Below are 24,212 nucleotides of genomic sequence, written 5' to 3'. Positions count from 1 at the left end.
GAGTAATGAAATTAAACAGGTGGTGCAAGAAGTAAAGAGGGACATAGCCAAACTAGAAGAGAGGACCGACACGGTAGAGAGAATCATCCAAAACTTAGAAGACGAAACACGCCAATATGGCGAGACCCAGGAACATTTGGTGCGTTTAACCCACAACCTAGAGATCCAGTGCAAAGACCTAGAAAATCGTTCCCGGAGATCCAACATTCGAATCAAGAACATCACGGAGTCGGTACTCGACAAGGATCTCAAAAAGACAGTCCAGGAAGTGTTCAGAGATTTTCTGGAACAACAGGAATCGGACTCCATAGGGATCGACAGGGTCCACAGAGTGCGACCAAAAAGAACAGGGGCGCCAGGAGAACGACCAAGAGATGTCCTAGCTGCCCTCTCTTCATACCCACAAAAGGAACAAATACTAAAGAGGGCTCGAGAATTGGATCACATCAGGATGAATGGGACAGACATTCACCTGTACCAGGATCTGGCCTCGGTGACATTACAAAAAAGAGGAGATATGGCACCGCTAGTTAAGGAACTAGTGGCGAAGGAAATACGATACAAGTGGACATTTCCGTTCGGCCTCCTATTTACCTGGGAAGGCAAACAAAGAAGAGTGACCACATGCAACGAAGGTCTACAAGTAATGGACATACAAACAGAAGGAGCGAGGGGATTAGCCAACAGAATAAGCGGGGGGTACCACAAAAGGCCGAGAGGCTGGGAAGAAATACGGCAAAAGAAGAAGCAAAATGGGTAAATAAGTTAACACATTAAAATGTCCACGGAATGCACAAATCGGCGGCCCGGCAAGGAGCCCTTGGAACTGAAACTCAGGAAGGTCTGAGGAAATGCGGGGTATAGGAACCACCACAAAGTTGATACCGAGTTCACTGGGGCCGGGAGCGATAGGCTCAACGCCCTAGCAACCTTAGGTACCTGGGCCCTCCTCGGGAAGTTATTGTTTCAAAGTTTGAAGTTTGGGGAACAGGGTGGGAGGGGGGAGGTTTAATGCACCGGAAGAAGCAAGGATCTCACCGCACATGGAATCACAAACTCAATGCCATAATACAAAATGGGGAAACTTAGAATCCTAACATACAACATAAGAGGCTTGAACTCCCCGGTAAAGAGGAAGAAAGTAGAGACCTTGCTGAGGAGAGAAAAGGCGAACATTCTCCTACTTCAAGAAACACACATTAAACCCCAGGACAAACAGAAAATACATCTCAGGAGTTACCGGATAATAGCGCAATCCAATGCCAAAGGTAAAAGGGAAGGGGTCATGATAGCAATAAAAGGAGTGAATGTAGTCCTAACAGACAGGCTAACGGACAAGGAAGGGAGGCTCGCGATCGCGAACGTTCAACTAGATGGAAGTCGCCTAACCCTGGCCTCAATATATGCACCCAACACGGGTCAGGATGGCTTCCTTCGAGATGCTCTGGAGAAGCTCGAGGGCTTTGCGAAGGGGGAAGTGATTATGGGGGGAGACCTAATCTTAGCATGGCATCCACAAACAGATAGGAGTGCGGGGGGTCCCATCACACAGGGCGCTCCTTCCAAACTTCTTAAACAAAAAATTGACCAGCTGGCACTATGCGACGTATGGAGAACAAAAGGGCCTCCAGAGAGGCTACACGTACTTTTCACACGTATATAATACAATGTCAAGGATAGACTACTTCTGGGTATCGGTGGGCCTCTTGGGTAAAATTCAAGAAATAGAAATGGGATCAATATCCCTATCAGATCACGCCGCACTCTGGCTAGAAATGACGACCCCAGAAAAGGGGGGAGGGGTATGGCGCTGGAGGCTCCCACAGGATATTCTCCTGGACCCTGTACTGGGGGAAACGATCAGGGAGAAGATAATTAAATATTTTGCACAAAACGACACAGGGGAGGTCCCTTTAAGCACAGTCTGGGAGGCATTCAAAACAGTAACCCGTGGACACTTCATAGCACTAAATGCCACTAAAGAAAACCAGAGACACCGCTGGGAAAAAGAACTCGAAAAAAAAGTAACAGACACACAAGAAGAACTTCTGTCCCAACCCCTCCAGAACCCTCAAGAAGGCCCTAAAACACATACAGGGACAACTAGAAATGCTCCGCACCAAAGGGGCCGAAAGATCCGTCCAATACCTCAAACAACGACTATATATAAAAGCCAATAAAGCAGACAGATAATTAGCGAGACAACTACCAGAAAAACAAAAGACTACGAACATAAAGAGCATTCGAGACTCACAAGGAGAACTACAGACACAAACCCAGAACATAGGAAAAGTCTTTTGTGAATTCTATCAATCACTATATGCCACGGATCACCCGACTGAAACCGACCAAGACAGTTAAAATTCCTAAATCCCAGAGGAAGACAGAGAAGCATTAGAGAACCCGATCACGGAAGAGGAAGTAAAAAAGACAATAGCCGCATTCCCAAATGACAAGGCACCAGGTCCGGACGGCTTTACCGCCCCCTTTTCCAAAAAAAAACGCAGATATACTCATCCCCGTCTTGACGAGACTCCTAAACTCCTTCAAAGAAAATGGAAATGTGACTCACTCAATGAACGAAGCAAAGGTGCTGGTATTCAATAAAACAGGGAAAGACCCATCCCTCCCCAGCTCCTACCGGCCCATTGCACTGATTAATTTAGATGCCAAGCTATACACCAAAATTCTGGCAAATAGGCTATCCCCTCTCCTTCGGTCCATAATAAACCGAGACCAATTAGGTTTTATCCCAGGGAGACAAACGCACGATAACCTCAGAAGAATAATACACCTAGTGGAAAAAACAGAGATCACACGCAAACCGGCAGCCTTACCCTCACTAGACGCCGAAAAGGCTTTTGATAGGGTTGAGTGGTCAATATTATTCAAAACTCAAGCATATGGGCTTTGGGGAACAGTTTATAAAAATGGTAAAAGCCAATTACACCTCCCCAACAATCAGGATTGCCATAAATGGGGTGGTCACAGACAAAATTAAGATCTCACGGGGCACCAAACAGGGCTGCCCACTCTCCCCCCTTCTGTACGCCATATTCTTGGAACCTCTCCTAATTAGAATAAGTGAGTCAGTCCGCATAACGGGGATAGAAATGGGAGGCACACAACATAAGGTAATAGCATCCGCAGACGATATGCTGCTAGCCCTAGCGGACCCGGGGATGGCATTATCCATAGCTATCAGAGTGCTGGAGACATTCGGGGCAATCTCGGGACTCAAAATAAACAAGAAAAAAATCAGAACTGTTACTCTTAGCAGGAGAGAGGCCGGAAATAGAAAGAATAGCAGCAACATTAGACTTGACAATAGCTGAAAAAGGGATCAAATATCTGGGGATAACCCAGACACACAAGATGGAAGCACTATACAATGGCAACTACCCCCCCCCCTTCTGGAATGGGTAAAGAGGGACCTGGAGCGCCGGACCCCCCTAATGGCTTCATGATGGGGTAGAATTCAAGCAGTAAAGATGAACATCCTCCCTAAAATGCTACATCACTTTCAGGCTCTCCCAATAAAAGTTCCCAAATCATTCTTTAAAACACTATCTAAAGCAACCTCGTCCTATATTTGTAATAAAAGGCCCCCGTGCATCGCCAGAGCGACTCTTACTGCACCCACCAAGGAGGGGGGAATGTCCCTGTCACATTTCCGCAAATACTACCAGGCAGCTCAACTATGGGTCCTGAGAGAATGGCTGGGAGACAACCAGCAAACAGTATGGGTGACAAGACCGGGCGGTAGCCAGATCCCCCTTGGAAGAAACCCTATGGAAAGCTAAACAACATAGGCATCCCAACCTCCGTATAAGTGAAATCATGAAAACAACCCTAGAGGCCTGGGATGAACAAACGCGGAAGGGCATCATGACCACAGTGGAGGGTCCCTTCACACCCATTTGCCGGAACCCCCAATTCCCACCGGGAATGGAGCAGGGAGCCTACGAGAAGTGGGAGGCAGCGGGATACACAAAAATAGGAGAAATGTACCAACACGAAGAAATAAGGACATTCAAAGACTGCAAAACAATACTAAAATTAACAGAAGCAGACAGATAAAAATACGAACAGCTTAGGCATTGGCTGGCAACTCCAGATGTCAAAACAGCAGCCACAAGAGAACTCAAGCCATTTGAGAAGTTCCTAATAACCAACTCTGGATCAAGAAAACTGGTCTCCTCGCTGTACACCTACATCAACTCCCAGGAAGAGGAAGTCAAATGGGCATACATGGTCAAGTGGACTAGGACACTAGGGGAGGAAGTTCCACAAACCGCAGTGGAGAGACCTGTGGAATACCATTCCAAAAATGACCCGATCAGTCCAGAAAAGGGAAATGTGGCTAAAAGTAGTAACCCAATGGCACTACACACCGGAAAGGCTGCACGCCATGTACCCCCAAACACCTAACACGTGCTGGAGAGGCTGCACAGAGGTGGGCACGTGGAGACACATATGGTGGGACTGTAGGGGGATCAGAGCCTTCTGGTCAGAAATAAAGACGGAAATCATTAAGATATTCCCGGATGTGGAACAACTAGGGGAAAGAGTCTGGCTATGCGGAATAAAAGATCAGGCAGCCAATAAATTTAGGAAACCACAATGGAGAGGTTTCATGGGTCTTCTCATAGCTGCATGGGCGACAATAGCCCAAAACTGGAAAAAACAAGAACCCCCACTGATCTTTACATGGCTCCAAAAAGTATGGGCACAACTGACCATGGAAAAGCTCACACACAATACAAGGATCAAAAGAAACCTTCACAAAGGAATGGGGAGAGATTCTGGACTATTTGCAATCAGACTACATGGAACAATGCTGCCCACATAATATAAGAATATCGGAAATGTTCAGATCATAGACACTCCCTGGAACAACAAAGACATTTAGAAATCTTCCGGTGTGGGAAGGGGGAGGGGAGGGGAGGGTTGGGGGACAATATGTGGTCCTAGATTGTATTTTGAAAAGAATAAAATAAAACTTTTAAATGACCTGGGGCAAGCTTATTGGCTCTTGCTCTGGATTGGACATCTACTGTCCCCGCTTTTCTCGGATTAGACCTTTTTTGTTACTGGTCATCATCTCTTCAGAATTAGGACTGCAGCCTTTTGAAATAGCATTTTTAGCACTTCAGTTAAGACCTTAAAAACGACAACATGGCAAAAAAATGTTCATGTACGAATAAGTCAAAATATAGATCTCTAAATTGGTCGGACCATGCCAGACTTAACGAAATGTGTCTTATTTCGGCAGAAAGTTGCAGGTTTGAATGGCAGATTTTTGTAATTTATTCAATAAATGTAACAGTTATCAATACAAGATTCATTATACACATCTAATTCAACAAGCTACCGTCTCCCCAAATCTGTGCTTCATGACATTTTCTGGGAAGCCATCATCACATTTCAGCTTTTAACTCCCAAAGTTGAATTGTTAAGGGAATGGCCCAATCAAATGGCCCTATTCACAAGTTTTTCAATGATATGCGTCCCATTTTTGTAGGTGTCACGGTTCCCAAGATAATGGGCAAAGTATGATCCTCCATAAACTCCTATAAAACATTGACATGCATATTTTTCCCCTTCAATTAACTGCCATATTTATGTTCCCAAGATCTGTGGCTTTTGTTGACACAAGCCTGCCATAAAGGCACTTAACATTTCTTTCTCCCATGGCTAATGCCCATCTGTTTTTTATGTTTGAGAGTTGAGCAATACAACCCCACCCCCCCAACTCATGTGACCCCTCGGTTGTCCATCAAATATCATCCGCTCAGGGAGAGGGACCACGATGTACTTGAATTTTGGGCAATTATTCAGAGTTCACATTCATTAGCTGGGTCATTGTTTTCACAGTGTGGGTTAAATCACCCCCCATAAAACCCCTTCCCAGCCAGGCTCTGCACCCCTTCCTCGCTTTGCCACAGCTTCAAAAACATATTTCAGATAAAGAGAATAACAGAGATTGACCTTTGCATCTGATTGAAGGTGGTGAGCAGTTTGGGTGTTGAAATCTCATGAAATAATTTCTTGTTGGGCTGAATACAGCTTTTCTTCATGAACAGAAAACTTGTATTTTACTTTCAAATGTTACAAATTCTTTAAACATGGGGCCTTTTTTAATATCTCGCATCAGGCCATCAATGTATTTCTTTAAATTATACTTTATATTAAACTGGCACTAAATGGAGTTTCACGGGTAAATGTCAGATGCAATTTACTTATGTAATGGAAATGGGTTTCAGGCATTTGGCCTAGTCACTTTAACAGGGCCCATTTAGTGTTTGTATTTCTCTTTCTCTGAAAACAGCATTTTGATGTTTGTCAGTTGGAGTGAAATGCTGCCTTTTTGCCTGTCGACCAACAGTGTGCCTTTGAATTCCCTTCTGCAGTGTAGTTCATATTTACAATGATCCTTGTCCCAAGCTGCAGAATGCACATATTTCCATGGTCTATTTTAACAAATGAACCAGCATTTTTCATGGTTTTTAAGTTGAAATGAATTGCCGACTTTTTTTTTTTTTCGGCAAGTCCACATTGTGCTTTCTAAAAACAAAGTTACTCACTGTAGTCACTACCTTACTCCAAGTCCATAGTCCCCTTTTCTCCATACTTGTGGGGGACATTCCGTCCTTCGGAATGGGACCGGAGCATTTTTGTAAATAGCATCAACATTTATGTTTGTCCTTTTATTCTTATGCAGGGTACCGCACATGGCCATACCCACGCCCTCCTGAGCTATGCCCCCTCGCATCGCCCTTCAGTGCTTTTCTATCGCCAGGTCTGAGACCATATAAACAATCATTGAGGATACTTTTCAGAGGGGACGGCTAGCGGGTGTGTAGAGGAAAGGGGACTATGGATAGGAGTAAGGTAGTCACTACGGTGAGTAACTTTGTTATACTCCTACGTCCCGTCCCCTTTCCTCCATACTTGTGGGAGATTCCCAAGCACTCACCATAGTTAGTTTGGGAGGATGGAAAAAAAACCTTTACTAGAATACATTCTTAAGAACAGCCAGGTCAAATTGGGCATCCGCCCTGGAGCTCAGGTCCAAGCAGTAATGTTTACAAAAAGCTTATGGGGAAGCCCACATAGCCGCCTTGGTGATGGTTTCCCAAGGGACATAATTTTGGAAGGCAACAGCAGCCGCTTTGCCACGTACAAGATGAGCATGGATGCATTTTGGAGGTTGAAGGCCTTGAATGCTATGGGCTTCTGAAATGCATGAGGCAGTCCATCAGGAAATAGTGGCCTTGGAAGCCAGTTTCCCTTTCGCGTCTCCGAATGTGACAAAGAGTTGTGAGGAGCTCCTGAGTTCACTCGTTCTATCGAGGTAAAATTTCAGGGCTCGCCTGACGTCCAAATTGTGTAAGACTCCCTCAGCATCCGATGCCAGATTAGGAAAAAGACAGGTAAGGAGATTGATTGGTTCAAATGAAAATCGGTAGCCACCTTAGGCAGAAAGGAAGGATGAGTGTGAAGCACAACCTTATCCTTATGTAAAGTAAGGAACAGATGTTCCACAGAAAGAGCTTAGAGTTCATTTACTTGCCTCACTGATGTCACTGCGATCAGAAAGAAGATCGGAAGTGGCCATGGGTACAAATGGTTTATGGCATAATGCAGTGAGGAAATATTCTACAGGGGAAACCCCACACTTTGGTGATATTCCCTCCTACTACGTGAGGATATAAGATATATTCTTCTACAAAAGGAAGGAACTATCAACAAATTCCTTACAGATAGCAATTACGAGATACATCCCTTAAACAGATATAGGCTGCATTCAGTGTTTCAAATCATCATCAGAAAACATTTTCTTCACAAAATATCATTTTTAATATATTAATCTCTTGTTAAGCACAAGTAATACAAAAATTATTTAAAAAGCATATACATATTACACAGTCATATACAAAGTAAAAACACTACACCCTCACAATATCAAAACTAGTATGCTGAAATATTCAACCAGCACATCACACTCATGGCAACTTAATAAATCTCATTTTCCATTGTGTGACAAAGCCATCACACAATGGAAAATGAGATTTATTAAGCCAGTCTGGTCAGCACTTCCCCCACACTACCATATATGGAACTTCCACCCAACAGTCAGTCGGAGGGAAGGGGCAGAGGAAGGGCTTCGCGGGACTTTGGGAAGATCAAGGTAACAGGCGATGGAAGGCAAGAGGCCATGGGGGCCTACTGATTCTAATGACGGGGCCTGGCATCCCAAAATGGAGGACGCTCAGGCCACCAGTCATTTCAGCACGGGGCTGCCACCAGCCTGTACCCTGCTCTATGGGTCACACTCAGGTGCCCAAAAACATACACTAGGGGCACAAGGTTGCACCCCTACCCATGGGTGCCATAAGGGTATCCCATGGGTCTGTTCACCAAACCAAGAGAGAGCTGCACTGCCAGGAGTCCCACATGAACTCCTGCGCGGAAATCACGACAGAACACTGACAAGGATACGGAGGCCCTGTCCCTCTGATGCATTTCCAGCATCACCCAGATGCTGGAGTGCCCGGACGGAGAGGGAATCGCAATAGAAGCACGAGTCCCAGTGATGCTCCAGGCCTAGACACTAAGCAAAGAGTGGGGATCCTGCCTCGCGAAACGACATTCGCATGAAGAACAGGACCCGAATCCCAGACACGCCGGCATAGACGGAGCACCAGATGACTGTGGAACCAGAGCAGGAATAAGACAAAGGAAATAAGAAACAAAATTCCCGGTGATGCTAGTGCATCCAGCCCCTACCGCGCGGCGAAAAGGACTGAAGGGCAATGCATGGGGAGGAGCTCAGGAGGGCGAGGTTACAGCCACGTGCGGTACCCAACGTACAAATAAAAAGGACAAAAATAAAAAATGTTGATGCTTTTTACAAAAGTGCTCTGGTCCCGTCACGAAGGACTGAATGTCCCCCACAAGTATGGAGGAAAGGGTACAGGACATAGGATTGTTACCAGAACGTATTTCTACACTTTTAGGCCCAACGTGGCCAGGGGAAATTCATTTATGTTGGGGCTAGAGTTACCCCACATTCATCAATTTCATTCATAGTCAAGCATCTGTGGAAAACTGAGGTCATCACTGTTTTCAACGAAAATATCGATCACCCTTTGAAAAGCCTTCCTGGCAGTAAGCAGTTGTAGGCATGCCTAATGAATAACTAGACTGAAGTTATGGTTTCTTAGTATTAACAGTATTGCAACTGTGCAAATTGTGGAGTGTGAGCCATGTGTGTGACTACATGTGTTCAATAGTGCTTTAAGGCGCAGTGCATCCTGGGGAGGCTAGAGGGTTTCATCTGCTGCTGTGGAAGTTAAGTACTTGACATTACAGATCACCTCCCACGAGAACGAGAAAAATGCAATTGAGATTGGTAATGCAGATGAAAAACAAATAGATTGGTACTATGAAGCGGTTACCTCTGTCGCCAAGGTCTCGGAAAAAAGATGGTCCTGGCTTAGTCTTTGCCGCCTGCACCAACATGGCATCTACATCCTTCAAAACACAAATGGTATATTTTAATATTTTTTAAGTGTATATTTTAAATCTTCTATCTTTAAATATGTCATCACTTTGTCTCTTTCTTTGCAATGCCTAACTTAGCAAAAGAAAGGAACACATCTTTCAAGATAGAACTATGATGAAACAAGCATTTTATCAATCGTTATAGATGGTAAGGTGTACAAACCCTGGTTGACAGCCAGGGTAACTGTTTACTTTCACAAAAAAGGGGGTGTAGGGTTGCTCCCTACTGTATTGTTTTCACAATTCTTTGCTTAACTTGACCAAAATAGAATAAAATTCAATAGTATGTATCCCAACAAGCACGAAAAAGTGAAGAGAATCTTGAAAAGGTATTTTAATCTCCTTGCCCAAAACTCCTCTACCCCACCAAATAGTAAAGAATGACAACAATTTGAAGTCACACCTTGTTCGAAATACATTCAAAACCGAAAGGATCACAAACTAGTTATTTCATGCAGAGAGCAATACACTATCCCTAACAGGAGTCTTTAAGACTTCCTGTTACAATTCAAACAGGTTATTTCCAGCAATTACTTATATTCGTAATTTTACATAGTTCAAACTCTTACGTTGCTCCAACTCCAACAAAGGCTTCCACGGGATCACACAACTTGTATACAACTTTGAGTCCTTTCAGAGGTTATTCTTCTATCACAACTTCCTATATCTTAAAACACATGGTTCCTGAATGTTACCCCAATCAAAAAACATCAATTATATAAATATCGTCCCCACTTCATGAAAACTTGTCAATTGCTGATCGCTAATCTTTATATGTTGTATTGACAGCCAGTTAACAGCGGTATCTCTCATTCTGGATTTCGCCTTCATTTGTGTCTCATTCAACGATTTAGTGAGACTGTCGGAACAAAACAATTTTCCATAGTCTAACCAAGCAGTGTCCTTTTATAAACCATGAAATCACTCCAATAATTCTCATGTCTTTCCAAATATTATTCTAGGTAGATCTGGGTTTCACAGTTCTATTGTTTGACCTTAAACTACTCCGACCGCTGGTCTACTTGTAAGCGATTAATTTTATCTCGCTTTTTGCAAGGTAGGCAGGCTCGATACTGAAGTAGTAAAAGAAACTAAAGCATGCATTTTGCCTTGTTGCTTCACTTGCGGCTGCCAATATTACAAGTTCTACTAGTTCTAGCCATCTTGATTTTACCAATATTTCAGTAAACAAACTAATTAGTGGATATAATACCAAGATATGCATTTGCATCCTAGGCCCAGTGTCCCCTAAGAAGTAAAGTAATGGCTGTTTGAATTATTTGTCCTTGCAATCAAATCTGGATTATAATGTAGTCACTGCATATTGTAATACAGTGAATGTTTGATATTGTATACGTGTAATCAAAGGATTTGTGTTTTTCCCCATTTGTTAGAAAAAGAGAACAAAAATAACGCTAAAACAAACAACTTTCAATTAAACATAGTGATACAAAGCATGTTGTAAAAATGGGAAACAGGGGCATTTGTACAACATCCATGGCTTAGTGGTCTTGTGAGTGCAGTGATTCTTTTTTGTCTCAGATGTATGCTGTCATTAGCGGATCAGGTAGACAACCTCAGACCATGGCTGTGTTGGCAGTGCTTAGCTTTTGGTTGTATCTTCAATTTGGTGCGGTTTAAGATAACTTTCAGACCTGCAGACAGTTTATTATACAGGTTACGGTCTTAATTTCATCGCAAAGAAGTGCTTATTTTTCTTTCCTGGATCTTGTCATCCGAAATTGCATAGCCAATGAAGATTGCAGTATTTGTATGGGAACATAGTGCTTAAAAGGTCATTCGGATTTACATTTGCTTTAAGAATTGAGGTAAGGTACGTGCATTTCTGAGCAATCCCCTGTGCCTCGAGTACCAATGTAGGGCCAGAAGTGATGTGGAGCTATGAGTACGGGGCTTAGGCCCTATGATCATTCTCACTGATTATTCATAATCAAAATTGGGTGGTCTAATGGACTTCTTGGGTTGGCCTAAATATAGCCAATTGCAATAATGGAGTTTGCATAGGATTACGGCCTGCATTAATTCGACTTTGTGGTTAAGGTCTAAGAATTGTAATATCTTTTTTTTTAGAAAGTACAAATTAAAATGCATGTTCTGAGGGCTGAAGGTACTGCGAGTCAAAGACCAGGCCAAAGTTCTTGATTTTTACCCTTGGGTGCCAGTCCTAGGTTGTTGGATCTTTGTCTGATTTACCTAAAAAGTATAACAGTTTTGTCTCAGTAGTTTGGACACAGGGAATAAGCAGAGGTGAGGGAACAGTGGGTTGAGCACAAGTGAAATGAGAGGACACAGAAATCAGAAATCCTCAGTTGTCAAACATTTTGTGGCGAAGGGGCACAATGTGGCACAGATGCAGTTTATTATTCTGGAGGTGATACGTGACTCAACGAGAGGTAGATATTTGATGAAAAAGATGCTCCAACGAGACGTGTACTGTTATGACAGGCTTAGCACTGATCCCGAGGGGTATGAATGAGGACTTTTCTCTAAATTGTTTCATTTAATACAGTATTCCGTCATCATTAAAAGCATCTTGTATGGTGCCTTTGTACCAATTTTACATTTTGGGAAGACAATTGGCTTCATTGCAAGGCGGCAGTAACCCTTCGATACGATCGGCGGGTTGCCGCTGACCTCGTAACACCGTTCTGCCGCCTGCGATATCCTGGTGCCACCGGGACATTACAAGTCCCGGGATGTCAGGCGGCGGAAAGTGCAAGTCCCCATTCCTGTAAAAAGGACTCCACAGGAATGGGTATGCGGAAGCACTGGCACCCGTGCCTCTGTGAAAACCATGCTTGCGGGTGCCGGTGCTCCCAGCAGGTCAGACCTTATTTCCGGACCGCCAGACTAGTAATGATGCCCAATAAGTCTTTATGGTGCACATTATGTCTTTAAGGTACACACTGTGAGAAAGTGTGACATGCATCACTAGAGAGAAGACTACTTATGAAAATAATGTGGGATACAAATTATATTATGTCTGTTATCTTTATCTACACATTACATTTCAAAAGAAAGACCTTTCATGGTAATTCGAAGATTATGTTGGTGTTGATTGAACTGTTATGACTTGTCCGTCGGCTAACATTTAAATAATTGTTACCAAGGTCATAACACTCTGATCTCATTTTGTGAGATGTTAAGTGAGAAAAGAAACTGCAATACCATGTCATTTTCGATTTCTGTTATGACTATGAAGAAAAAAGGTTAAGCTCTGTACATGTGATGTGGAGCAATATTGTTAACACTGGATTTCTTTCCCATTACTTTTTATTTATGTGGATTTACACTCACGTTGTTGGTAACACTTGACTACTTTCTTTACATGTTTGTGTATGTGAATTCATGTCCTTCAGAAAGCAGACTATTTGGACTTCTTTACTCTTATAGTCAGTCCTTTATGGCGGTTTCTAAACATTTTCGATGCATTCTGCTGCTACGGGATAATGTTCCGCTGAGATCAGCTGATCATGCTGGTATACGTGTAGGCTGGTATTCATGTAGATACAATCAGGTGACCGCTAGCTTTAGATTATATATACTATTGGGCAACGTCACGCGAATATGCTAAAACGGCAACCTGTCTACAGAGTATAATTAAGCGATAGCACAGCTTTTCATCCTAGCGGTTTTAACATTTCAGTGAAGGTTTCTTTGGGCTCAGCTACTTTCTCAAGTTATCTTAGTTTTTGAGTGCTACTACAATTGGATCGGTTTTTTTTTTCCTTATACCAGGTTGGCGATTCTTTGTGCACAAATCAGGTACTTTCTTTTCAGATTTCAATCACAGGTGTGTTTTGAGATGGGTCTTTTTCCCTTTGTGACTTGATTTATGCTTTTTATAGATTGGCTGTTTCGCGCCATAGCAGAGTGTTTTAATCACCCCAGGATTATATAAGATACTTATGACCACTTTGGAGCCACTTGTGGCAGTATAAGGTTTACTATGGGTGATAGTTGGGCACCAAGAGGTGTTATTGTTTTGGATTACGTTTGTCACATATGGGTTTCAAATGCCACTCACTAAACATTAGGGCACGATTCTGGCAACAATTTGAAGCATTTGGACTATGTAACTCAATGTATCTGAAAAACCTTTTGCTGAACATGAATTCACATGTATCCATCGTTTAACAATTGGTAGTAAGGAGTAAAATGAGGAAATAATCCTAGGTTTTGGAAATGTATGGCTATTTTCTATATGTCTCCTTCATATACAATAAGCTAATTTGATGTTTTTGAATAATGTTGTAGATAACCCCTGAAGAACGGAATTTATTCCCGAAATGCGTTGGGTTTTGCTTAACCTTGTAAATATTGCAATTTAGGACAAGCTGTCAATTAACATGTTGTTATGAATAATTCTGTGATTGAAACATTTCTGGAACCATTGCCTGTTTCTACAGGACTTAGGTTTGCAGGGGATGAGAGTCTCCAAATAGTTTGAGACCCATTTTACAATTGGGTCCACTTCAGTGTCTGCTCAATTTTCTTTATGGTGGAAGAGTATTTGGAGGTCATCACCAGGAGTTGGAAGGTTCTAGTGAACTCTGGTATTTTATCTTCTTAGGGACGAGTGTAGTGACAGGTTAAGTATGGTGCCTCGCGGCAGCCGCAATCGATGGGCAGATTTGACCTGGAGGATCGATCTTTGAGGAAGGGTTTATTTAGTCCACTTGCGGGCTCATCCATCTATGGTAATTGTTTGTTCGAGGCACTTCATGGGGGCACTTTGGTCCATGGCGTTATAGGCTGTTAACATATCGAGTATGATGACAGCACATGATTGATTGTCGTCCTCTGCACTGAGGATTTGGTCTCCCATGTCCACCAAAGTTGTTTCAGTGCTCCTACTGGGTTAGAGACCAGCTTGTTTGTTCTGGAATATATCATTGGATAGCCTGAATGTTTGCAGATGGGTGGTGGCACATTTCTTTAGAATGTTGCCCATGAGGGATAGATTCAAGGCAGCTCTGTATAGTTGGGTAGCTCTGTGCAGTCTGCATGGATTTTTTTTAATAAGCGAATGAAGGTTTCCACCAAGTTGGCTGAGGACATTACATTTGCAGAGAAACATGTTGCAGAATTTTACGATGGAAGGGCAAGTGCTCACTAATAATCTTCGATACAGTGCGTTGGACATGGTAAAAGGTGGGCTGTGGAAGCTTTGCTTTGAACTATTGCCTTAATTGGGTCCTTAATTGAGATCTGGCCAAAGGGCAATCAATGTATATGGGGAAAGCATTTTCATTTGTACTGGATGTGGAGAGCGCATTGAGATGTGAAGCGTTATATTGCACATCAGGATAGTTCCCAGTTTAGGATGAATATGACAACATCTGGCGGATTGAAGTTCCCGATAATCATCTAGGTCCCCACTTCTGAAGAGGAGTAATTTTGGGGAAAGACTTCCAGGGTGTGCATTATAGTGTTCATAAAGTATGACCTATGGTAGCTTCTAAAAGTGGATTAATAAAGATTATAGACCTTCTTAAAGTGTCATTGCAGTGGTGTGATATTAAAAAGGGTAATGCTCACTTTGAATTTAAATCAGGATGGTTTATTTTCCCACAAGTTTCTGGTTCCATATCAATGTGTCTATCCCAGACTATAATAAGGTGATAAGTTATATGAAGATTGCCATATTAGTGTGGAAGAGAAATAATTATGGGAAAATACAAATTGCAATTCTTTTGGGTGCATTGTAAATTATACCATTCCTTCTAATCCTGCCTCTGTCATGTAGTCTTAAAAAATGAGCCTGCAATAGAGCACTACAGGTCTCTATAACCTGAAATCCCAAAGTCTACATTTTTTGTCTCAAAATCATAAAATATATAGATGGCTGCAAAATGTTAAGTAGGTTAGGCAATCGCTTTTTAAAATTACGAGAACATACAATTAAAACACTTGCAGAGAGACCTAATTTAGTTTTAAATTAATTTGATATAAATCAATCCCAAGGATCACCACCTGCACTAAGGGGATCTATACACATAGTGAAAAAGATGCACAGTTTGAATCCCTGGTGAATAGCCCATGTATAAAGAGTGCAACTGTAGAAGACTGAACCAGTATACATGTAGAAGGTCCATCATGGAATGCCTTGATTGCTTTAATGATTTTCCTCCCAAATTCCATCGCTTAGATTACCACTAGAGCTAGTCGCACTCAACCCTATCAGGAGATTTTATTTTGGCATCTACCCTTAAAATATTTTGCGATTGGGACTACCTGTGTGGCAAATGTTATCGATGTCTGACTTGTGTTAAATTAATCCCTTCTGTTCACAAATCATTGCTGACATTCGGTCACTAGATTGGGGAAAACATTAAAGTGTTGTAGAAGTTTCCTTGGAATGTTGAGTCAATTTCAACTTCCCCTCTGCTAGATCGAACTGAACAATGTCTAACATTTTAGGTAAGTTCTGGGTTAAAGACCTTGTAAAATGTATTGATTAGGAATCCTATCTGGATCACATGCTTTATTTTTTGTATTGGGGGAAGCAACATTTCCATGCTTTCGATGAGTCCCACTGAATTTACTTTAATTACTGAAGAGCATTATCTTCCAGAAAGGTGTGTGGATGTTTTTCTCTCCTTTACAGGCACTTATGTAACTATTATTTTATAAAAGTTTAGTTAATGTATGCGAGGCAGCCATAATTCATGTGTCAGTTTTTAAACAGTTTTTTTTAAAGAAAAAGTTTTTATTAAATTTTTGAACAAACAATAAAACCAAACAAACAGTGCATGTTCAACAGTTTCATTACACTTTTTAAATTCCCTAACCACTACTCCCACTACCCCACCCCCCTTGTGAGTCTATCACCTTGAGTCATCAGATTCCACACCCTGTGGGTCGGTCTCCTCCTCAACAGGTTCAGTCAGGTCTTCTAATGACCCAAACAATCCGGCTATCAGTGATTTCCAGGCCATCAGGGACTCATTCTCCTCCTCCCTCCGTTGCTGCACGCCTCTTGCATTGCTATGGTTTCGGCTCCTGTCCATTTTTGCAAGTCTTTCCACCACACCTCTATCCTCGGCACATGGCAAGACTTCCATACCATGGCAATCCTTCTCTTTGCAAGCACATATGCCAGGTCCCTTAGTTTGCTTACATGCCTGAGTTTCCGTGGTCTGGGGAACCCCCCCAGCAGGCAGGCCCATACCGTGTCCACTACTATCTTGACCCCTCTTCCTTCTAGTTTCTCTTTTACACCCCTCCAGAACCTCTCTATGATCGGGCAAGACCAAAACATATGCACCATGCCTGCGTTCTCTTCGTCGCACTTGGGGCATGCTTGCTGACCTGCATTCTCGAACCTCGATATCCTCCCAGGCGTCATATAAGCCCTGTGTGTTATGTAAAGCTGTATCTGTTTCAGTCTCGCGTTTCTAGACACCTTCTTATGATACCTTTGCACCCGTTCCCACATCCCATCTCCCATTTGGTCCCTAACCTCCGTTTCCCAGTCCAATCTCAGCTGCATGACCTCCTTCCCCAGTTTAGACATCAACATCTCGTACAGTCTGGAGACCTCATGGCCCCCTTCAGCTATGTGATATATAACGTCTATGGTGGCGTCCAGTTCTTCCTCCAACAGAGTTTCGGGCCACATTCTCTTAATCCTCTGTACCATTCTGTGGTACGTGATGTACTGGCCTTCGTGCAACCCAGCCTCCTCCCGCAGCCCCTCAAAGGTAACACAAGAGCCCCCCTGCCAAATATCCCCCATCGTTGCCACCCCAGCCGGCTCCCAGTGGGTCCGGAGTATCAGTTGAGCGTCTGCTCCTGTCAATACCATCAATGGCATCTGCGGCGAGCATGGGGATGGGTTCCCCATCAATTGGCATGCCCTGCGCCACACCTTCCACCCCAGCAGCATCATTTTAGGGCGCCCCACCATCTCCGCCCTGGGTGCCCACATAACTTCTTTCAAATAAAAGGGTGCACAATCCCGCCCAAACAGCCTAAATTCAGAGGTCTCTTCATCAGATAGCCATTTGGCAACATATTGCAACTGGCTCGCCACATAGTACGCCTCGTAATTGGGCAGCTTTATACCCCCTTTGTCATGGAAGTTCTGGAGCATCCATAACGCCTCTCTGTTTCGCGTGCCATGCCACAGAAAATCCCTACGCATGCTATTCAGTTTGGCAAAAAACCCTTTAGGAATCAGATACGGAATATTCCCGAAGTAATGTAGGAGCCTTGGCAGGACCACCATCTTTAGCATCGCTCCCCGCCCCATCATCCCAAAGGCAGCTTCACCAAAAACCGCATACATTTCTCAATTTTTGGGATTTCCACCTCTGTATTACACCTATGCTCCTCCCCCACGGTGTGATATATATCTATCCCCAGGTACCGAAAAGTACTAACCGCCCACGGTACCTGGAAGACCGGTAACCTCTCTGCGGGAACCCCTGTAACCCCCCCAACGGGAACAGACTAGACTTCTGGGGGTTCACCGCTATGCCTGACAGCACAGCGTATCTCCCAAGCACTTCCAAAATGTACTGGAGGTTCTCCTCCGGATACCGCACATACAGCAACGTGTCGTCCGCATTTAGGGAGACCAAATGCCGCTCCCCGTTCACCTCGATGCCTATGGTGTCATATTGCTGCCTCAGATAGATCGCGAGAGGCTCCAGGGCCAAAATGTAGAGCATAGGGGACCACGGGCATCCTTGTCTAGTACCCCTACTAAACTGCCACCTCTCTGATATCACAGATCCCGTCTGTACTCTGGCCAGCGGTTCACTATACAAAATCTCTGCTCACCTTACATAGCCAGGCCCTAACCCATAGTATTTCAGGGCTGCCAGCAGCCACGGCCACTTGACAGAGTCGAAGGTCTTGATCGCATCCAGGGACACAATTGCCATTTCCTCCTCACTTCTGCTGCCAAACTCAATGATCCCCTGAAGTCGCCTATGATTGTTGGTGATGTTTCTATGGGGGACATAGCCCGTTTGATCCGGATGTATTAACTTACCAAGGACCTTTTTCAGTCTATTCGCCAAGACCGCAGTTAATATCTTGCCGTCTTGGTTCAACATTGACACAGGTCTGAAGGAGCCACAGCTGCGCCCTAGTTTATTCGGTTTAGGGAGAGGTACTATAACCGCCTCTCTCAGCGACTCCGGCAGGCGGCCCGTCTCGAACGCCTCATTTAGCATCTCTAGCAGCGGGGGGAGGACCTCTTATATATATACCTTGTAAAATTAGCTTGGGAGCCCGTCTGTCCCCGGGGTCTTACTGGTAGGCAACTGCCTCACCACCTCCCCCAGTTCTTCCAGGGTAATCGGGGAGTCCAATTTCTCTCTTTCCTCCTCACTTATCTTGGGCAGCCCCATATCCTCAAGCGTTTCTTCTATTATTGCCCGGCTATTGTCCCCGTCTTCCCCGTATAACACTTTATAATAATCCACAAATGCTTAATTAACCCCCTCCTGGGTGTCCTCTACACTACCAACTTCCCTCTCTATAGTTCTGATTGTGGCTCTGGGGGTCTCGCTCTTATATAACCACGCTAAAAGTCTCCCCGGTTTGTCACCTCCTGCATGCTGTCTCTCTATGTACCTTTTATAGTTAAGGTTGCACAACCTCTCCCAGTAATCCGCACATTTTTGCTGCAGCTCAAGTATCAAATCTAGTTTCTCTGCTGTATTGTCGCCGGCTTTTAAGGCCTCTTCCAATTTTGCTTCCGTCTCCCTCAGTTCTGTTGAAACCCCACCCTGTAGGCCCTTGGATTTCGCCATGGACGCCCCCCTCATAACAACTTTAAAGGCCTCCCTTAGTGTCCCCGCCGAGTCCACACTCCCAGTATTGGTTTCAAAATAATTTACTATCTCCTCCCATAAATCTTCTCTAAAGAAGGGGTCGCTCAACGCCTCTGCTCATAGGCGCCATGTCGGGATCCTCGCCCTCGGGGGGCAATATTGCCACGCAAGAATCAGGGGCGAGGGGTCCTCTCGGACCCCTCGCCCTGTACTCTATGTGCGCAATCTCCGCTATCATTTCTGGTGATGCGAAGACATAGTCCAGCCTTGTTGATAACTGCTGTGGGGCAGAATAATGCGAATATTGCCTTTCCCCAGGGTGCCACACTCTCCATGCATCTTCCAACCCAAAGTCATCAAGCAGTGTCTGTAGCGCCCTGGCTGCAGGGGCCGGTCTATCCGATTTCCCGTCCAATCTATCCACCCTCGGGTTCAAAACACAGTTCAAGTCCCCTCTCCAAATCACCGCGCTTCCCACACACACGCTCAGGTTCACACTCAGTGTCCTAATGTACGCTGCCGTGTTCTGGTTCGGGGCGTACGTGTTAACAATACTTATCTCCCTATTCTCTACCAATCCCCTCAGCATAACCATCCTCCCGTCTGTCTCAGCCACCACTTGCAACCGCTGAAACGGGACATGTGGCGCCACCCATATAAGTACTCCTCTTGCGTAGGCCGAGTACGAAGAGCCCACCAACACCCCCTTCCACTTTCCCGCAATCGTGTCCATCTTCTCGCGTGTAAGGTGGGTTTCCTGCAGCAATGCAATATCTATTTTCTGCCTGCGCAGATACAGCATAACCTTGTTCCTTTTTAAATAGCTATTAAGCCTCCGCACATTCCATGTGAGTATTTTAAGGTCCCCCATGGCCTGGTATGATCCCATTCCCTCCCCCTAGGTGCAGTGTAAGGAACAAGTTACTTACCTGTAACTGTTGTTCTCCAGCATGGGTCTGGCATGGATTCACATGCTCATGAATATTCCCCGTCGTCAGGCTGGGAATCCTCGGTAAAGAAAAAACCAGTATCAGTTTCGTTTCTGATCTGTCTTTCGTAGTAATAACCAATCACTGGTCTCTGCGTCATACTGACCACAGCCAATGACTGCCCTCTACCTAAGCACCGCCTCTGGCAGCCATCTTCAGATTTGGAAGCACGTGAAGTGGCAGTATGACCAAGTGAAGAGCCGCAGAGGGGTAGGCGGGAGGGTTCGCATGTGAATCCATGCCAGACCCATGCTGGAGAACAACAGTTACAGGTAAGTAACTTGTTCCTTCTCCAGCATGGGGTCTGGCATGGATTCACATGCTCATGAATAAAGAATACATAGCAGTACACACATGCACAACCACGGGAGGTGGCAAAGGCTCAACATTAAGCATCACATCAACTCAACATTAAGCATCTTACCTCCTCACCAGGCTCACCTCAGGCGAACAGGTTGCGCAGCACTGCTTGGCCGACCCTGGACTCCTCCCTGGAATCCCGGTCGACGCAGTAGAATTTCGTGAAGGTGTGCGTCGACCTCCACGTAGCAGCCCTGCATATGTCCAGCAGGGGCACACCAGATAGGAACGCCGTGGTAGCTGCGATCGCTCTGGTGGAATGGGCTCTCGGACGGCCAGGCAGCGGTCGGTTTGCCAACCGGTGACAGTACATGATACAGCCGGAGAGCCATCTGGAGATGGAAGCCTTCGAGAGAGCCTTCCCCTGATTGACAGGTCCAAAGTTCACAAAGAGTTGTGACGTCTTCCGAAAACCTTTCGTGCGGTCCACGTAGAACTTCAGCGCTCTAGCTACATCCAGCGAGTGCAAAGTCCTCTCAGCCGGCGACGAAGGCGACGGGAAGAACACAGGTAACACCAAGGGTTCGTTGAGATGAAAGTCCGACGGTACCTTGGGCATGAAGGAGGGGTGCGTCCTGAGCACTACCCTCGTGTCGTGGAAAGTCAAGTACGGGGCCTTGCAAGAAAGGGCCTGGATCTCTCCCACTCGTCGTGCGGAGGTGATGGCCACGAGAAAAGCTGTTTTCCACGATAGAAACTTCAACGGGGCCGAGTGCAGAGGCTCGAACGGAGGTCCCATGAGTTTGGTCAGTACCACGTTGAGCTCCCACGCCGGGGCCGGAGCCTTCACCGGCGGGAACGATCTGAACAGTCCCTTCATGAACTCTTTCACCAGACGATGAGACCACAAGGACGTCCGGCCCGTGGTTCTGGTGTAACGGGAGATCGCAGCAAGATGAATCTTGATGGACGCGTGTGCCAGACCAGCTTTGGCCAGCGTCAGCAGGTACGGCAGCACTTGGGGAGCCGTAATCCGTAGAGGGTTAATCTTCTGTGCGTGGCACCAGACAGAGAACCTCTTCCATTTGTGTCCGTAGCATTTAAGAGTCGAGGACGCCCTGGCCTTTGCAAGAACCTCTCTGCAATCGGCCGGTATGTCGTATCCTCCAAACTCTAACGCTGCAGGAGCCAGGCCTGCAAGTTCAGCGACTTCGGGTCGTGGTGGAGGATGGCGCCTCCTTCCCTGGAGAGTAGATCCGCGTCCGCCGGCAGCTTGATTGGCGGGGACGCCGACAAGTCCAGAAGGTCCGGGAACCATATCTGCCTCGGCCACGCAGGTGCGACGAGGATCATCCTGCACCGTGACCTCTTGAGCTGGTTGACGAGCCGGATTAGCAGAGGCAAGGGAGGGAACGCGTAGAGGAACAGGCCCTCCCAGTGGAACGAGAAAGCATCGCCCATGCTCCTCGTCTGGGGAAACCTGCTGGCGAACCTCCGGCACTTGGTGTTCGTCGCCGTCGCGAACAGGTCGATCTGGGGTGTGCCCCACCGTCGGAAGAGGCGATCCACCAGATCCTGCCGTAGTTCCCACTCGTGGCACGAGCGCAGCTCCCTGCTGAGTGAGTCGGCGATGGTGTTTTTTATCCCTGCCAGATGAAACGGCACCAGAAGAATCCCTTGGGCGACGGCCCAATGCCACAGGTCCTGCGCCTCCTTGGACAGCGCTGGGGACCTGGTTCCGCCCTGTTTCCTGATGTAAAACATGGTGGTGGTGTTGTCGGTGAAGATCCTCACCACCTTGCCCTTGAGGGACGGAAGGAAGGACCTGAGGGCCCAAAACACTGCACGGAGCTCCAGGACGTTGATATGCAGGGACTTCTCCGTCGGGAGCCAAAGTCCCCTTGCGTGCAGATTTTCGGTGTGCGCTCCCCACCCTTCTAGGGAGGCATCCGTGGTCACAGTCACCTGGTGGGCTGGGGTCTGGAAGTCCATGCCCGCCGTCAGATGCGCGCGGGTGCCCCACCACCGTATCGCTCGTCGGAAACTCTCGTCGAGCTTGATCCTTTCCTCGAAGCTGCCCGTCGTCTGGATCCAGCGCGCATCCAGGAACTCTTGCAACGGGCGCATCCGGAGCCTGCACATGGGAATGAGGTAGATGCAGGAAGACATCATCCCGAGGAGGGACTTGATGGACCTCACCTTGGCCGCGTCGGCCACCAACATCCGTTGCACCTTGCCCAAGATGGTCCTGGTCCTCTCCTCCGACGGGGAGGCCAGAAGGGACACTGTGTCGAGCCTCGCTCCCAGAAACAGTGCGACTTGCGCGGGCACCAGGTGGGATTTGGCGTAGTTCACGGAGAATCCCAGGTCCGTGAGGAGTTGGACGGTCCTTGCCGTGTGGACCACGGCGAGCTCCCTCGTCTTGGCGCGGATGAGCCAGTCGTCCAGGTAGGGGTAGACGTGAATCCCCTCGCGGCGCAGCTGCGCCGCCACCGGTGCGAGGCACTTGGTGAAAACCCTGGGTGCCGACCGCAGTCCGAAGGGAAGGGCTTTGAACTGGTAATGACGCCCTTGGACCACGAATCTGAGGAATTTTCGGTGCCCCTTTAGGATGGGAATGTGGAAGTAGGCATCCTCCAAATCCAACGACGATAGGAAGTCTCCTTCCTCCAGCTGACCCAGGACGTGCTGGAGGGTGACCATCCGGAACTTCTGCGCCTTGATGAACTTGTTCAGGCGTCGCAGGTCCAGGATGGGGCGCCATCCTCCCGTCTTCTTCTTCACGAGGAAGTAACGCGAGTAGACTCCGGAGCCCCGAAGCCTCTTTGGGACGAGTTCGATGGCGCCCTTTCTGAGCATCGCCTTTACCTCCAGGAGAGGTTGAGGGACGTGAAGTTCTTTCCTGGCCACGGGGGGGACGCGCGGGCACCTTCTTTGAAACTCGAGCGCGTGGCCCCGGGCCAGGGCGTCCAGCACCCAACGGTCGGTGGAGATGGACTCCCACACGCTGACGAAGCCCGCCAGCCGGCCTCCCACCGGGGTGCTTCGGTGGGGGCCCGACCCCACGGCCGGTTCAATCCTGCTTGGACGCGGCCTTGCCGCCTTGGCCTCCTTGGCGACGACGGCGGGGGCCGCCAGACTTGCCTCGTCCTCTGTAGGCCTCTTGCGACGACGAGCGGGCCGCTTGACGGTAGGAAGCGAAACCGCCGCCGGAACCTTTGGAGGCGCCCTTGCCTCCGCCGCTCCGAAAGGGCGTCCGCCGTTGCTGCAGTACTCCAAGGGCCCGGGCCGTCTCAGTATCCGCCTTGATGGCCTGAAGGGAATCGTCCACTGTCTTCCCAAACAGGTTGTTCCCGTCGAAGGGCATGTCCAGGACCCTGGTCTGGACGTCCTGCCGAAAGTCCGTAGCCTTGAGCCATCCGCGACGTCGAAGGCAAACGCCGTTGCCCATCTGGCGGAACCCAGTGTCGGCGATGTCCGTCGCCACGGTGATGGCGTGGTCCGAGGCCACCTCACCTTCCTGCAGGATCTCAAGGGCCTC

The 24,212-nt window shown here is 46.6% G+C and overlaps 1 protein-coding gene across 2 annotated transcripts in view; it reads right to left on the bottom strand.

The window, feature by feature from the left end:
- MICU2 (mitochondrial calcium uptake 2) overlaps positions 1-24,212 on the bottom strand; it is a 1,758,017-nt gene that overhangs the window by 836,420 nt on the left and 897,385 nt on the right. For both annotated transcript variants that reach the window (XM_069640674.1, XM_069640673.1), the window contains exon 4: positions 9,465-9,540. In XM_069640674.1, coding sequence (XP_069496775.1) covers positions 9,465-9,540 — 76 coding nt within the window. The remainder of the gene's footprint in view (positions 1-9,464; positions 9,541-24,212) is intronic.

This window comes from Ambystoma mexicanum, chromosome 7q (assembly GCF_040938575.1).
Source record: "Ambystoma mexicanum isolate Mex_15411 chromosome 7q, UKY_AmexF1_1, whole genome shotgun sequence".
NCBI classification, from domain to species: domain Eukaryota; kingdom Metazoa; phylum Chordata; class Amphibia; order Caudata; family Ambystomatidae; genus Ambystoma; species Ambystoma mexicanum.
The sequence above is the reverse complement of the archived record's forward strand: the minus strand, read 5'-3'. Positions and strand labels throughout refer to the sequence as shown.